This window comes from Sardina pilchardus, chromosome 19, assembly GCF_963854185.1.
Source record: "Sardina pilchardus chromosome 19, fSarPil1.1, whole genome shotgun sequence".
Taxonomy (NCBI): domain Eukaryota; kingdom Metazoa; phylum Chordata; class Actinopteri; order Clupeiformes; family Clupeidae; genus Sardina; species Sardina pilchardus.
In genome coordinates this window covers 21,913,998-21,927,779 of record NC_085012.1, presented here as the reverse complement: position 1 = coordinate 21,927,779, position 13,782 = coordinate 21,913,998, and the positions used below count along the sequence as shown (strand labels likewise).

At 41.2% G+C, this 13,782-nt stretch overlaps 1 protein-coding gene across 2 annotated transcripts in view; it reads right to left on the bottom strand.

Annotated features, from left to right (window-relative positions):
- Window positions 1-12,041, bottom strand: part of LOC134065621 (BOLA class I histocompatibility antigen, alpha chain BL3-7-like) — a 36,766-nt gene extending 24,725 nt beyond the window's left edge. For both annotated transcript variants that reach the window (XM_062520578.1, XM_062520579.1), the window contains exon 1: window positions 11,886-12,041. In XM_062520578.1, the coding sequence (XP_062376562.1) occupies window positions 11,886-11,943 (58 nt within the window). In that variant the 5' untranslated portion in view covers window positions 11,944-12,041. The remainder of the gene's footprint in view (window positions 1-11,885) is intronic.
- Window positions 12,042-13,782: the final 1,741 nt, after the last annotated feature.

Below are 13,782 nucleotides of genomic sequence, written 5' to 3'. Positions count from 1 at the left end.
AGAAACTCCATTCATTCTCCACTTGCTCGCGATCGCCCTCTAGTTGCAGTACCAAGCGGAAGTATTTAGCGATTGGTCGTTCTCCCCCTATTAGACATTCTCTGGTGTGGGCACGAGCTCTCCTTCTGCACCACATCAATCAGTAACCTGGCACTTAATTGGCTAAGTAAAACGGCACCGGAAACAAGCCCCTTGAAACGCCATGTTGAAGCCTGAAAAAATCGTTCAATTTTGGCAATTTTCACTAGCCTAGCATTCCTATTGAAATGAATGGGGGCGGGACTTGTTCACTTTCTCCAGTTCTTATAATACCTCCATGGTCCGAACAGATCTGTATCTCACATAGTAGCAGCTGAACGGAGCAGTGCCAGTGGCATCCAGGCTACAAATTTACTACTGTCAGCGCCAATTTCTCTTTTGCGTTCTCTAATCTACCTGGAGACCGTCAGCCGCCCTGCCCAAGACCCGCCTTAAAGAGAAGACAAACACGAGATAAACGCGAGATAAACACGGACGTGACGTAGTTCCCGCCATGGGTGATGGGAGACTGACAGATTGCAATGTGTTTTGGAATCGCGTTTGCCATTGCCATTTGAATTTTAAGACACAAAGAGCGTAACAAAGTGCTATGCAATAACAGGGGCGCTATTTCTGCAAACCGGGCAAAACTTTTTGCCAAAAAATATTCAAAATGTTTTCAATATTTTTTAAAAAACATTTTCAAAATAAATAAATAAATAAATAATTCAATTCTACATTGAATTTTGAACATTAAATTGCAAAAGTAATTGACAATTAAATTATGAAACTGAATATTGAAAATTGAAATGCAAAATTAATTGCCATTTGAATTTTGAGACTAAAGTACCATGGCAAAATGGAATGCAATTCAATCCATGTTTATTCACATTTTTAACCAAAATAAATCAAATTGATTTCATGATTGCATTGTCACTTTGTATATTAAAATGCACTTTGAAAGAAAGTATTGCAAATTGTAATATTAAATTGCATAATGAATTAGCAATTGCATAATGAATTAGCAATTGCATAATGTAATGTCTTTTGCATATTGCAGAATGCATTCTCATTTGAATTTTGAAACACATATGCTTCCATATCATACCGTTCCATATTCTTTCAAATCTGGGTGGCTTAAACTTCTTATGTAACTATGATATTGATAAAATTCCTGTCAAAATGTCCTCCTTTCATCGTCAGGCCGTCTCATGGTGCCTCATCTACAAACATAATTTCTCTCTTCACAAATATTATATTTGGAACAATTAAGGCAGGTTTAGACTTGCCGCAGACAACGCATTCGTGTTCGCATCATGGCTGCCTCGCGTATAGACCTCTGAAGTTCGCCAACAAAAAGGAGCCAAAGCTGCCATCTTTCCCCATATAAGGAGATCCGGGAGTTAATTGAAGCTAACTGCCTATGGCAAGTTGCATGGTAAGTTAGCTCTGGGGTAGCAAAGATCAAAGTGTGCCGTCTTCACCCACTGAAGATCACAGTATCCACTAGACGGCAGTGGACAAAACTGTGTAGTGAAAATCGTCTGCATTTCCAATGTCATCATCCCCGCGAGAGTTTAACAGGTGCGATAATTGAAAATCCCCATGTTATTTTCCCATAGAAAAAATCTCAAGATACCAGATCTCCTTATTTGGGCAAAAATGGTGGCTTTATTGTAGGCGAACTTCAGAGGTCTATTTTGCGGTCGTTTGGTGCGTCGGTCGTGTACGTCGTCGCAAGCGAACATGACGCATCCGCGAGATGCAATACTGACAAAAAAGTAGGGGGCGATCATTGCCAAAAAAGTGACTGCAAGAAAGATGCATTCTCGACATCAACGACGGGGGCAATCATGAGAGTAAACAATGGCACATGGCCAACTTCCACAGCTGAATTACTATTATATAGTCTCCCCCTAGTGAAGACCTCCAGTTGGGTGCGTAATGCTGCAGCGAGTCTGTACACAGGACACAGCAGGTCGCACACGGGCGCATACGCTTAGCCTACTCTTGGTCTAACGCAGTGGTTCTCAAACTTTTTCTTTCATTCTCCACTTTGATCAAGGGGACTTTCTCGAGCCCCACCTGTCCATCATCGCTCTATAGAAAGTATAGGTCAAGCTCAAAATTGTCATATTTATAACGTCACTTGCTAAATATACATCAGTAGGCCTAACAAATAACAGTTAGGCTACTAAAGATAAATATCAGTTCAAAAATAGAGAAAATAAAAATCTAAATCAATGACCAATAACGTCAATTTTTTGTCATTGACAAGGTGTCAATCCTTGCTTCAAAAAAAGCTGATTTCCAATAATACAGGGCCAACTATATGCTACCACTGTGTTATAAATGAAGTTCAACACTCTCACAACCTCGTTCAAAATCTTATTCAGGTCAAGCCTTGACGCGAGCGCTTCCCTGAATGAAACAGTCCGTCTGTGGCGCATCAGGCACTACCCTCTTTATCACGACGATAGCATTTCTTTTACCTGCTATCGTCTGTGCGCCAACCGAGCAAAGTCCCTCACAGTTTTCCCATTTGATGTCCTGTTCTGCCAGGTAGACTAATTGTTGAGATCAATGTTGAATAGTTCATCTGCAGTGGCCCTACTTTTGGCATACTCGCAGAATAGAATATCTTCGCCCGCTGTCAAGTTAACAAAGCGGACATAAGCAATAACTAAACCACCTTTGTGGTGGCCTTGTCCACTTGCAAGGCAAAACATGAGTGTTTGCGTTTGTCAAGCAGTTGTTCTTCGAGATCGCAGAACAGCAATTGTGTCGTCGGACAGATAGCCAAGATATCCTTCAATTTTACTGCGCTCGTCTCGAACATAAACAGGGTTTTTTTTCCCGCTGCAATTAAATCCGACATCAATCATTTTTTTCGGACTATGGTTCCAGGACAGACATTCTCATCTGGTCAATGATAGGCCTACAAGAGTCTAGATTACATTGTTTGTGTTTGTTTTGTGAGATGGAGGTGCATTCTCGTAATTATCAATAAAGAAAGGCACAGGCTACAGATTAAAAGGAAATCTCCGGTTTTTCACGTCAGCTCGCGCCCCACCTGGCATGTCTCTGCGCCCCACTAGTGGGGCGCGCCCCACAGTTTGAGAAACGCTGGTCTAACGGCAAGTATAATCCCAGCCTAAGGATATTCTTCTCAAGCGTACTTTGTGCATCTTTGCGGTGGCAAGCACTTTCTTAATGACGTTGCGTGCCGAGACAAGAGGTGCATTCGAGTTCGGAAACGGCTGACTTCGGCTGGCTGCATACGTCAACGAGAGCTTGAGTGTCACCGGGAGGGGCGAAAGATTTAGAGGCAGATGGTCCCGAACACGATTTTGCAAATTTGACAGACGTGATTCGCATGAGACCTCGCGGGAGATATCGCGGAATTTGTGTGCATTAAATACAGTATTTAACTTTCATTCTTACTCATTAAAATGAGCATGATGACTGACGAAATCAATTGATATGAAGTAGTTTAAATAAAACACTGTTGTCATACAGTTAACAGGCCTGCATTGTAGCACATTAATTAAATATCAAGTGTTTTCCGTGTATATGTAACCAACAGCATAAAATAGCAGAATATCAAAACCTTTTCAGTAGGCTAGCCTACGCTGTTCCAGAAATCACAAATAAGAAGGTATCCCTTCCATATCTGTTCATTTCAGTACATTCTAACGTAAGGGGCAAAGATTCTGCAACAGAACAAGATGGATCACTTTTGACAAGCTCAGGTGTCATCCCAGACGCTGGCTGTGCTGATCCTACAATGTTAACTGCATCCATTTTGCTCCGCTATAGAATCTTTGGTAAGCAGGCAGAACGAGACCCCTATCATAATCGTCATGGGGAGATTCCTTCCAAACCTGTTCCAAACGGACCTATCAAGTTCTTGAACTGACGTCATGGATGCAGCCGGTTGCATACACGAAAAGGCAAATGCAGAATTTGACTGCAGGCGTCTCCATATGTCTTCATCCCGCGAGTTTTGAGTGGCGTGACATGGTCGCATTTTTGTGACATGTTCACAACTTTTCTTCAAGTCGAACAACACGTCTAACCAGCATGCACTGCACATGAGTCAAATTACGTTTCTGTTTGCATTCGACTGCATGCGTTTGCAGCCGACTTCCCAGCAAACAATTAACGTTCTGCTAACTTTCACTAACGTTAGCTTTTGGTTCCCCTATGGTTCGTTTTTCAGCAACCTACTAATAACGTTTAGAGAACGTTATCTCCAGGTTGTCAAAACAAATAACGTTCCCCTAACGTTTTTACAACTAAAGAAAAAAAACTTTATATTCTGGTTGAATCCCAGCAAGCAAATAACGTTAGCCGCTGGTTCTCCTGTGGTTAGTTTATCAGTAACCTTCTAATACTAGGGGTGCAACGGATCATCATTGATCCGTGATCCGTTCGGATCAGTATCTTCGGTTCGGCACACACATGATCCGCGGATTGATGTATAATTATTATTAATAATAATGTCCGTGTGTTCTTTTGAAGTAACATGCGTGTCCACAAGGCATGCTTCTAGTCCCTCCCTGCTCTGCTCCCCTAGCCTGCCTGCGCGTCTTTTCTGCTCTCACACACGTTATTAGCGGTCATGCCATAACCAGCAATACATGGCTGTTAGTTTAAGTGCTGATGTGGCTGCATAGCATCAACACAGTAGTAGCCTAATATCAAGTTCGTTTGTGCACACTTCTCAAGTTTGTTGCGCACCTACCTATGCTATGATATTTAGGTAATTTAGGCTTAGCCTACTGTTGGGTTAAATGTCAGCAATAAGCTACGCAACCTCGGCTAACTTGTACATCTGGAGATAGCTTGTGCTCACTAAAATCATAAAGGAGCATTGCAAGACACTCATCTCTTTTATGATCCCAGAAAGATTTTCTTCGACTTGTTAGTTTTATTAACATGTATTTTATCTAATGACATATCCTTGTCATCATGCACTATATCCAACTCATTTTCTCAAGAATAAAACCGTGAGAGACTGAAGCCTAATTACCCTCACGTATTTCTTAAAGCGACAGGGACTCAATTACACACACCTCCTATGCGCACTCCTACGGTTCCGTATCATTGGTCCGACATCCCATAAGTCCGACATCTCATTAGTCCGAAAATGAACCATTGACCAGAGATCCCATTAGTCCGACATCCCATTGGTCCGAAAAAAAGAAGCCCATTGGTCCGACATCTCATTAGTCCGACCATACAATACATAAACAAATCCAGACTTTGGTCTATTTCCTAAAAACTCCGTCTACCACTGTTTACAGTTAGAGTGATGTGACGCTATTTGTAGTATGATTTCAATAGCAGGGACATAGGCTAGTGGATGGGTGCGTGACTGTCATGCAGGTGACCCAGGCTCACATCCCGCGATGAACTTCATCTAGCATGAGATGTGTTTTATATTTTTGCAAACGAACATCGAAGCAAACGTGTTTCAGTCGTATACAAAACCACAAATTAGCCTACATTCCAACATAGCTAAACGTATAGGACAATGAACTCTTACCTTTATGTTCTAGGCTACAAGTTATCCACAGTTAGTCACAGTTATTTCCATCGTGCGTTCTTCTCGATATGAGCTAGAAATAGAGCCTTGCCATATTCTTCTATCACACAGGTCTGACTAAATTCAAAGTTTCACCCCAGAAACTCGTTTTAATTTGTGCATAGTCCTGGCTTCCCAAAATGTCGCACAACACACTGCCACATTGGTTTAGGTGCCATTTCTTAAATATTACATTGTTTAATTGCATATAATAACTCTGTTCTCATGTAATATCATTGTATGTATATGTAGCCTACTTATTTCTATGTATTTTTTTTATATGCACGCGCACCCGCGCACCTTACCCGAATGCGCTATGATGGGGGCGGTCTGAAGAGGGTAGCAAGTGCGTGTGAGATTTTGAATCTGTGGCGCCAGTAGGCCTAGCCTACTCAGTGCTGCGGCAACGAGTGTTTGTAAATGTTTTCCTTCGAGTTTGAAACTAACAACAATACCGAGGAAACGTACTTTCACATTAGTTAAACGCTGTGCGCAGTTTGGACCGTTGCATTACCAAACAGAGGGCGCACGAAGAGAAAAAGCCGAATTCGGTTACTGCTGGTGCATTCACCAGATTTGGTGAGATCGATTGCTTTGCTGTGTTTTCATATTGCTTGGTCTAGCAGAGAGACAGCAATCGCGTTTTCCCTTTTTTCTGAGCATTATATTTTTTTGATTGCTGCGGGACGTTTTGTCGGCAGCGGCCCTTTAGTTTTCCTGGATTGGATTATTGACTCTTGTGCGCGGTCCTGGCAAAATACAGGACATCTTTCGTTTAGTTTGGACTTTTAGGTTTATTTTCGGGACTGAATGAAAGGGGGAATTGCAACGCTTGGGATTGTTTGGGACATTTAATTGTGTGTGAATATAAAGCGCCGCTGTGCACGACCTGGGTTATTGTTTGGTGTGTGTCTTCCTTTACTGTTAAACCGAAGAAAGCGACATTGTTTCATTGTTATAATCAAGAGACGCACTCAGATGTGTAGTCTACGTTGTAGCCTACTTCATTCTCAGAATTATCTGTTTATTGCCATTCATATTTAGTCATTAAAAAAAGCCCTTCTGCGTTTAATTAACACAGCCGAAGGTAAACGGTTGATTGTTACAACAGGCTAGCACATTTCCACCTGTTGTTAGACACACAATGCTGCAAAAAAAGATGTCTCCTCTTTTCCGCGAATTTTGCATCTTTCAGTATCCATGCATCTCTACTGTGTATGGTCGGACTAATGGGACGTCGGACCAATGGTTCTCTTTTTTTCGGAGTAATGAGATGTCGGACTAATGGTATCTCTATTGAATGGTTCATTTTCGGACGAATGGGATGTCGGACTAATGGGATGTCGGACCAATGGTCCGGCCCCACTCCTACACACCACATTAAAGATAGCTAAATCAGTACACAAATGACTAAACATTTGTAGCTACTAGTAATTATGCAGATTGTGTGTGGAGGGTCAAGCAGAATCTTGGATGGCCACTGGTGTGAATGAGCACACAATATTCAATATAAGGTGATTAAACACCAAATCAACTAAAATTGTGAAAAAGCATCAAAAAACTCATTCTTGACTTGGTATCGGTATCGAAACAATAATTTTGGTATCGTGACAACACTAGCCTACTTTAAACACATGCTGAAAGTGCTTGAGCCACGTTACAACATCCCGTCAAAGATAAAACTATGTTTATTTGTCTTGTTTTTTTTTTTTTTTTTTTGCTGATCCGAAAAATGATCCGATCCGTGACTCTTGATCCGAGGAACGATCCGAACCGTGACTTTTTCGATCCGTTGCACCCCTATCTAATACACTGGAGAGAACGTTAGCTCCAGGTTATCAAAGTTTCCCGAACGTTATTACAACTAAAGAAAAAAACTTTATATTCTGGTTGCATTTCTCTTTTCACACAACGTTGCTACTTAGTTGTTTTTAGGTATCTTATTTGTATAACCATATCGGTATTCTCTGGTTATGTGCGTGGGGTTGATTGATGAAAATCGCCCCAGAGTTTCTATGAGTTTCCAATTGAACACGGCCAGCAGCCACACTGCAAAGTCGGAATAATTTGTTGCAAAATCGACATATAGCCCTATTCTATTCTTCCCCCCTCTGTTGGATTGATATTCGGCCGACCAGAGCCAGCCCGTCAGCTAAAGGGGCCAGCGCGAGAAGAAGCTGAGAAACTTCCATCTCGGGTCCGTGAGTTCTGGGGTGTTGGTGTTTTAGCAGACTCAACCTCGCTAACTTTAAGACATTTGGATAACACAGAGATAAAGTTACTCACGTAGGCTGGCTGTATGGTATCAATCACATTCTTCACATCGTTCTCCATGCACTTGTTCCAACAGGCTTTTAAAAAACACTGTACAGGGTAAACCGGGTGGAAGAGCTAGCTAGCCATAGTCCCAGGCAGGCACACAACGATTTCATGCTAACTAATCTGACGAATAGTTTTGGATTAATCCATAATCGATTAGAGTGGCACCTGAAATGCATTCATGTTTTTAAAGCTTTATTTGTTATGAAAATATGATGATGAGGACTCCAATGAATTCTTTCTCAAACGTTGAGACTGCATCTTAAACAGCACAATGTTCCCGGGGGAGAATTGTTTTATATTAACACGTAGTCCAAGTTATAGCCTAGGATGTTACTGTGCTGTTCACTCAACCTATCCCACAATTCCCAGTCCCAATTTAAAACAAAATAAACCAAAATCCATCATAATTCTGAACCGAGGACTTTTAATGGCATACGATGCAATAAAAAAAAGCCTGTTTTGAATGTTGAAACAGTGTGTTAGGCTAGCGCCTGCTCTGCTTATGTTTTGATCTGACTAATCGTTTCTTATAGGAAAAGACACCGTAGACAAGAAAGTATTAGACCTAACCGCATTTAAATACTTAGCTGAAACAAACTCATGGTAACAAGCCGTATTCGTCGCAGTTCAGCAAGCAGCTAATGGTGAGTGAATTTACATGTGTGTGGTAGCCAATGTCATTGCCTTAGTCATCAGAGACGGTCGCTCTCCCAGGTTGCATATAGGCTGTCGCCGCAGACGGCAAGTGTACGGCGGAGCCATGCCTCGATGTCACGATAATTCTACATATTTTTTCCCCCTTTACACTTTGTTGCTGGGAGGTTAGGGGAACATTAATGCAACCAAATATAGTAAAGTTCCCTAAAGGGTAGGAGAACGTTCTGCTAACCAAAATAAACAACCAGAAAAAAACGTTGTATTTTCGTCAAGAAAACTTTCCTGGGGAACCTTGTGGCAACTTTCGCAACTTTCAGGCAACGTTTTCCTAACCAGGAAAAAAACGTTCTAAAAACGTTCTCCTAACCAGAAATTGTTAGCTGGGTTGTCTAAGGACTTAACATATCGAGTGCACCTAAGGATCAGGGGCCTATTTCACAAAACCAGAGTAAGTAGATCCAAGATAAGTGACGACACACGCGGTTGACCAAGCCTGGTCAAAGTAAACATGCAAAACACGTTTCACTAATGCTGAGCGCAGATGAGTTGAGGCGGCTAGGTCAAGCCAGGTGTAAGTTATTCGGTATGTGTGCGCGTTCTCGTTTCTCCTCCAAATAACTCACGGTTGGAATAAAAAAGACGCGAAAAATAGCGTCTTGCACACAAAGTGAACAACCGCTTTTGATATAGACTAACAACGAGGTAAAGTTGTAGTTTTTTGGATGGGAATCATGATTATTTCTGTTACATACAGTGTTGCCAACTTAGCGACTTTGTCGCTAGATTTAGCGACTTTTGGCCGTCTCTGGCGACTGAAAATCTTATCTAGCGACTGACAACAAATCTGGCGACTTTTTCGTGTGTCTGGCGACTTTTCCCCTTCCTTGTCTGAGTCGTCACTGCACTTCACGTAGCTCTGAGCTCTCGTCCTCCCTCCCTCTCCCGACCCCGGCCGCCTCTCCCTCCCGCTCCATACCCAGCTGTGTGCACCACCACGTTCGGTACGACTGACGTTCTACACGCAGCCGTGTGCTTTAAACGAGTATGTGGCTGCTCTGCTCAGTGGCAACAAATGCAAGACAGCGGTCTGGATTCTGGACGCTCAAACGGCAGGCAGTAGTTGAGCTCGGACAAAAGTATACCTTCCAAGAACTACAAGCAAGCATTAGACTACAGATCTATCAGCTAATCCTGGCCAACCCCTGCCATTTTATTTAATTATTGCGCCTTCACTGGCGTGATAGCCTATATGACGCAAAATGAAAGTAAATAAAACAGTGATCACGCAACATCTGTTTTCAGTGATAGGCTGACCGTGTGATAGAGCCACAATTAAACATTGTATCCATAAGTGAAGCGGGAACCATAACTTTATAACATTATGTGAATCTCAGAAGGTTATCAGGCTTCAATCAGTGAAAAGCAGATGCAGGGAATAGGTAGGAAATTACTGCTTTTCAGCCACGTAGCTTAATTTCATTCTGATGTGACAAGATAGCAAAGTAGCCTATAGCCTACAGAAGTGTAAAGTGTAGCCTATCAATTAACATATTAAACAAAATATATTTGAAATGGGCTCTAAAGTTGCCTAATGTCTACTGTATGAGTATAGCCTATGAGAAAAGCAAACAGGCATACATTATTAAAGGGCCCTCAACGTTTTTTTTTTTTTTTTTTTTTGGGGGGGGGGGGGGGGGGGGGGCACGACGTAATGACGTAATTGATATGCAAATTAGCGTTTGACGTCATCTAGCGACATTTGGCGACTTTTGGAGCTGGCTTTAGCTACTTTCCATTTGAAATAGTTGGCAACACTGGTTACATAGCGGGAGTAGGTGTGGCAGACCAAGTGAATGCAAATGTACGTATGCACCCACGTGCGAGAGCTTCCTTGTCTCGGCACGCAACGTCATTAAGAAAGCGCTTTGCCACCGCAAAGATGCACACAGTATGACTATATATCTTAATTTGTCGAATTAGTTGAAAACACCTTTGAAAAATGTCCCCTCCACTTCCAATAAACTACTAGGCTATTCATCAAACGTCCATCAAAAAATAAGCAAACAAGGAGTATGTTATTAATTATAAGGCCACCATAATTTAAATAACATCCATATGGTATTAGGCAGACATTCTGCTGTGTTTTGCGAGTAAATGCAAGTAGCAAATAATATATAAATGGAATACAGCTCTTTGAAAAAATCGCATGGAGGTCTGATTTGAATGACATCTAGCTGAACCAATCAGATCATGCAATTACCATTAGAATTAACTTAGCTTGGCTGTTAGCCTGGTCGGGAGCAGGCTAGCTTCCAAGTATAAATTCCCATGGTAACTTATATGTGATCTCTTCTGTGAAACCAAGTCAAGGCTATGTTCATCCAGGATAACCTATGGTTTTGTGAAATACCCCCCTGCTCTCACACGTGGGTACATACGTACATTTGCATTCAGTTGGTCTGCCACACCTACCTAGCCTACTACTCACGCTATGTAACAGAAATAATCATGATTCCCCTTCCAAAAAAGTAAAACTTTACCTCGTTGTTAGTCTATATCAAAAGCGGATGTTCACTTATTCGCGGATGTTCACGCTATTTTTCACGTCTTTTTCATTCCAACCGTAAGTTATTTGGGGGAGAAACGAGAACGCGCACACATCCCGAATAACTTACACCTGGCTTGTCATAGACGCTCCTATTCATCCTGGATTGGCGTTAGTGAAACGAGTTTAGCAAGAATGACAACGCTATGTCAAACCTGGCTTTATCCCTCAACTTGGATGTCTTAATTCTGCTTTTGTGAAATACCCCTCGGCATGGCCAACTTAACCAAACAAACAAGCACGTAATGTTAGCCATACCATTGATAAAGCGAGACGAAGAGAGCCTAATTTCCTGAATATGGAGTCCGTAAGTCTAATTGTTTATCCCGTGTCCGAAAGTTTTCCATTGGCATCACACAATGACAATACAATGCTAGTAGGCCTATACATTAAAAACCACATCTTCTCGTATTGCTTATTCAGAGAATAATCTTTCCACACGCCGAGGACTAGCCTACGTGCCATTTTGTATTTCTACTACAGCCTAATATCACTGCATCAATTTCTATGTAGCCTATCTATCACCAGAAAATGTGCCCAGATAGGTTCTGCCATCAGCTTAATTGTTTCAATAAACTGGATTTAAAAAAAAACTACTGTACGTTAGTTCCTTTGGCAAATCCCTTTATGATTAATCTTGATAACTAGACTTTGCCTTAGGCTATACAGACGAGACATAAAGAACAAACTAACCTCCAGATGTTTGGTGGAAGCAACACACGCCTAGTAGTATAAGCACAGCCAGCTTCATTTTTCTTTTTCTTCTTTAGGTGTAGACTATCTAACCCATAAAGAGTTAGTCTAGGCTGAATTTTTTACTCCCTTACTTCTTGGTTACCACTGAGGCAATTGAACACCTTAGTTTCAGTTTCGCACAGAGGCGGAACAAATAGGGCCTACACCCAATGCTATTTGAGAACAGCATGCGTCATCTGTTCAATGGCAGAGCATAGGCTCGTTTGCGATGAGCTGCGGCTGACTAGTAGGCCAGTCAATCTAGCGTTTGACCCATATAACTAATTGCAATAGTAATCATTCCAAGTTTTTTGTGATCCCTAGGTATATCTAATTAACATATAAAAAAATCTACCCATTTATATTTAGTGGAACATTTTTTTCAAGGTCAAAGGTAGCAATTTCCAATGCATTTTGCCATTGGGATTTACTACTGGTGAAATGGGTAACATTTTAAACTATAGATATCAAATTGAAACTTTCACAGTTGTTTACTCACAAGGCAAAGATTTTTTGTATTGCAAGTTTTCTGAAATGTGATGTTTAGATTTAGAGACCAGTTTTACCTAAATATGCCATAATTTGCATATATTTCTAGAAAACTAAATCTGAACAATAGGTACAGTCAGCTTCAAAATAATTGCTGCATTTTGCTTCTATATTGAATACCAAAAGCCTATGCAAAGGGAATATTAGATATTACTTCATATCACCTCAGAAATGAGGAAATCAAGTCAAGTCAAAATCAATGCGTTTCAATGGAAGTACATTATAGAACAAATGATTGCCAATGATATGGTATGATGGAAGTATCTCAAGAGAGCGGTACGCAAGTGCCATCCCACGTTGTTTACTTCCTGTTGTCAAGGGAACGCAGCAGATTTCAATGGGATTTCTGTAGTAGTCTAGTGAATTTGCCTGTTTAATACGGTGAGCATTTAAAACGATTTCTTCATCAAATATGCGCGAAACAAAGTTGGAAACAATGTCCGTAGTGGTTGGCGGATTTTTAAAAATGTCATTAGCAAAAAAAATCGTACACTGCGGATGGGAAATCACGAAATGCACAATATCGAGGCTCGGCCCACCGCCTATATAGGACTGGATGAAATGTGCAGATAACGGTCTCCACTGATAAATATCACACTGGCTAACCAAAGGTCCTATGTCCAAAATTCTGAACTACCCTTTAATAGGAAATTATACATTTTGGTTAATTTTCATGGATTAAAAAATTACAAATATTACATAGGCACTGAACATTGACAGTGGAATCAGGTATGTTACAGAGTTTGGTCTCCCCCTGTCACCATGAAAGGACTATTTGGAATATTCTGTAGACCTGCTGTTCCTTTTCTGAGAACAATTTAACTGAAGATCAAGTTTTCCTTAGGCTATTGAATGCTGTAAATGTGGATGCTATTTCACCATTAACTAATGTGTTCCAATGTCCGCACTTCTGCACTTCAAAAAAACGGTTGAGTGTGTAGTGCTGTTCCAGTAGCAAAAGTAGCAAAACGAAGTGCGCCGCAAGTACCCGGATGGTGCACTTCTAACGGTCAAAATTCGAAGTGTGGTGTGATGGACACTTCTCGCACTCCATGGACGATGTGGACGCTGTTTTTCGCAACGTAACGGAAGAGGAGGAGCCACCACCACTTTTCAAAAACATCGATAATAGAGAGCCGAAGTCCCGCCCCTTCCGTTTGCCTCAATGGGACCTATCTATGGATTTTTTTTTAATGGCAGTCAATGGAGAAATATAAATTATTTTCTGGTCCCGATTGTCTTGTGCCTTGAATTACCCATATGATGTTTGTCAATTTTAATGACAATTTTTCGTGTAAAGACATTT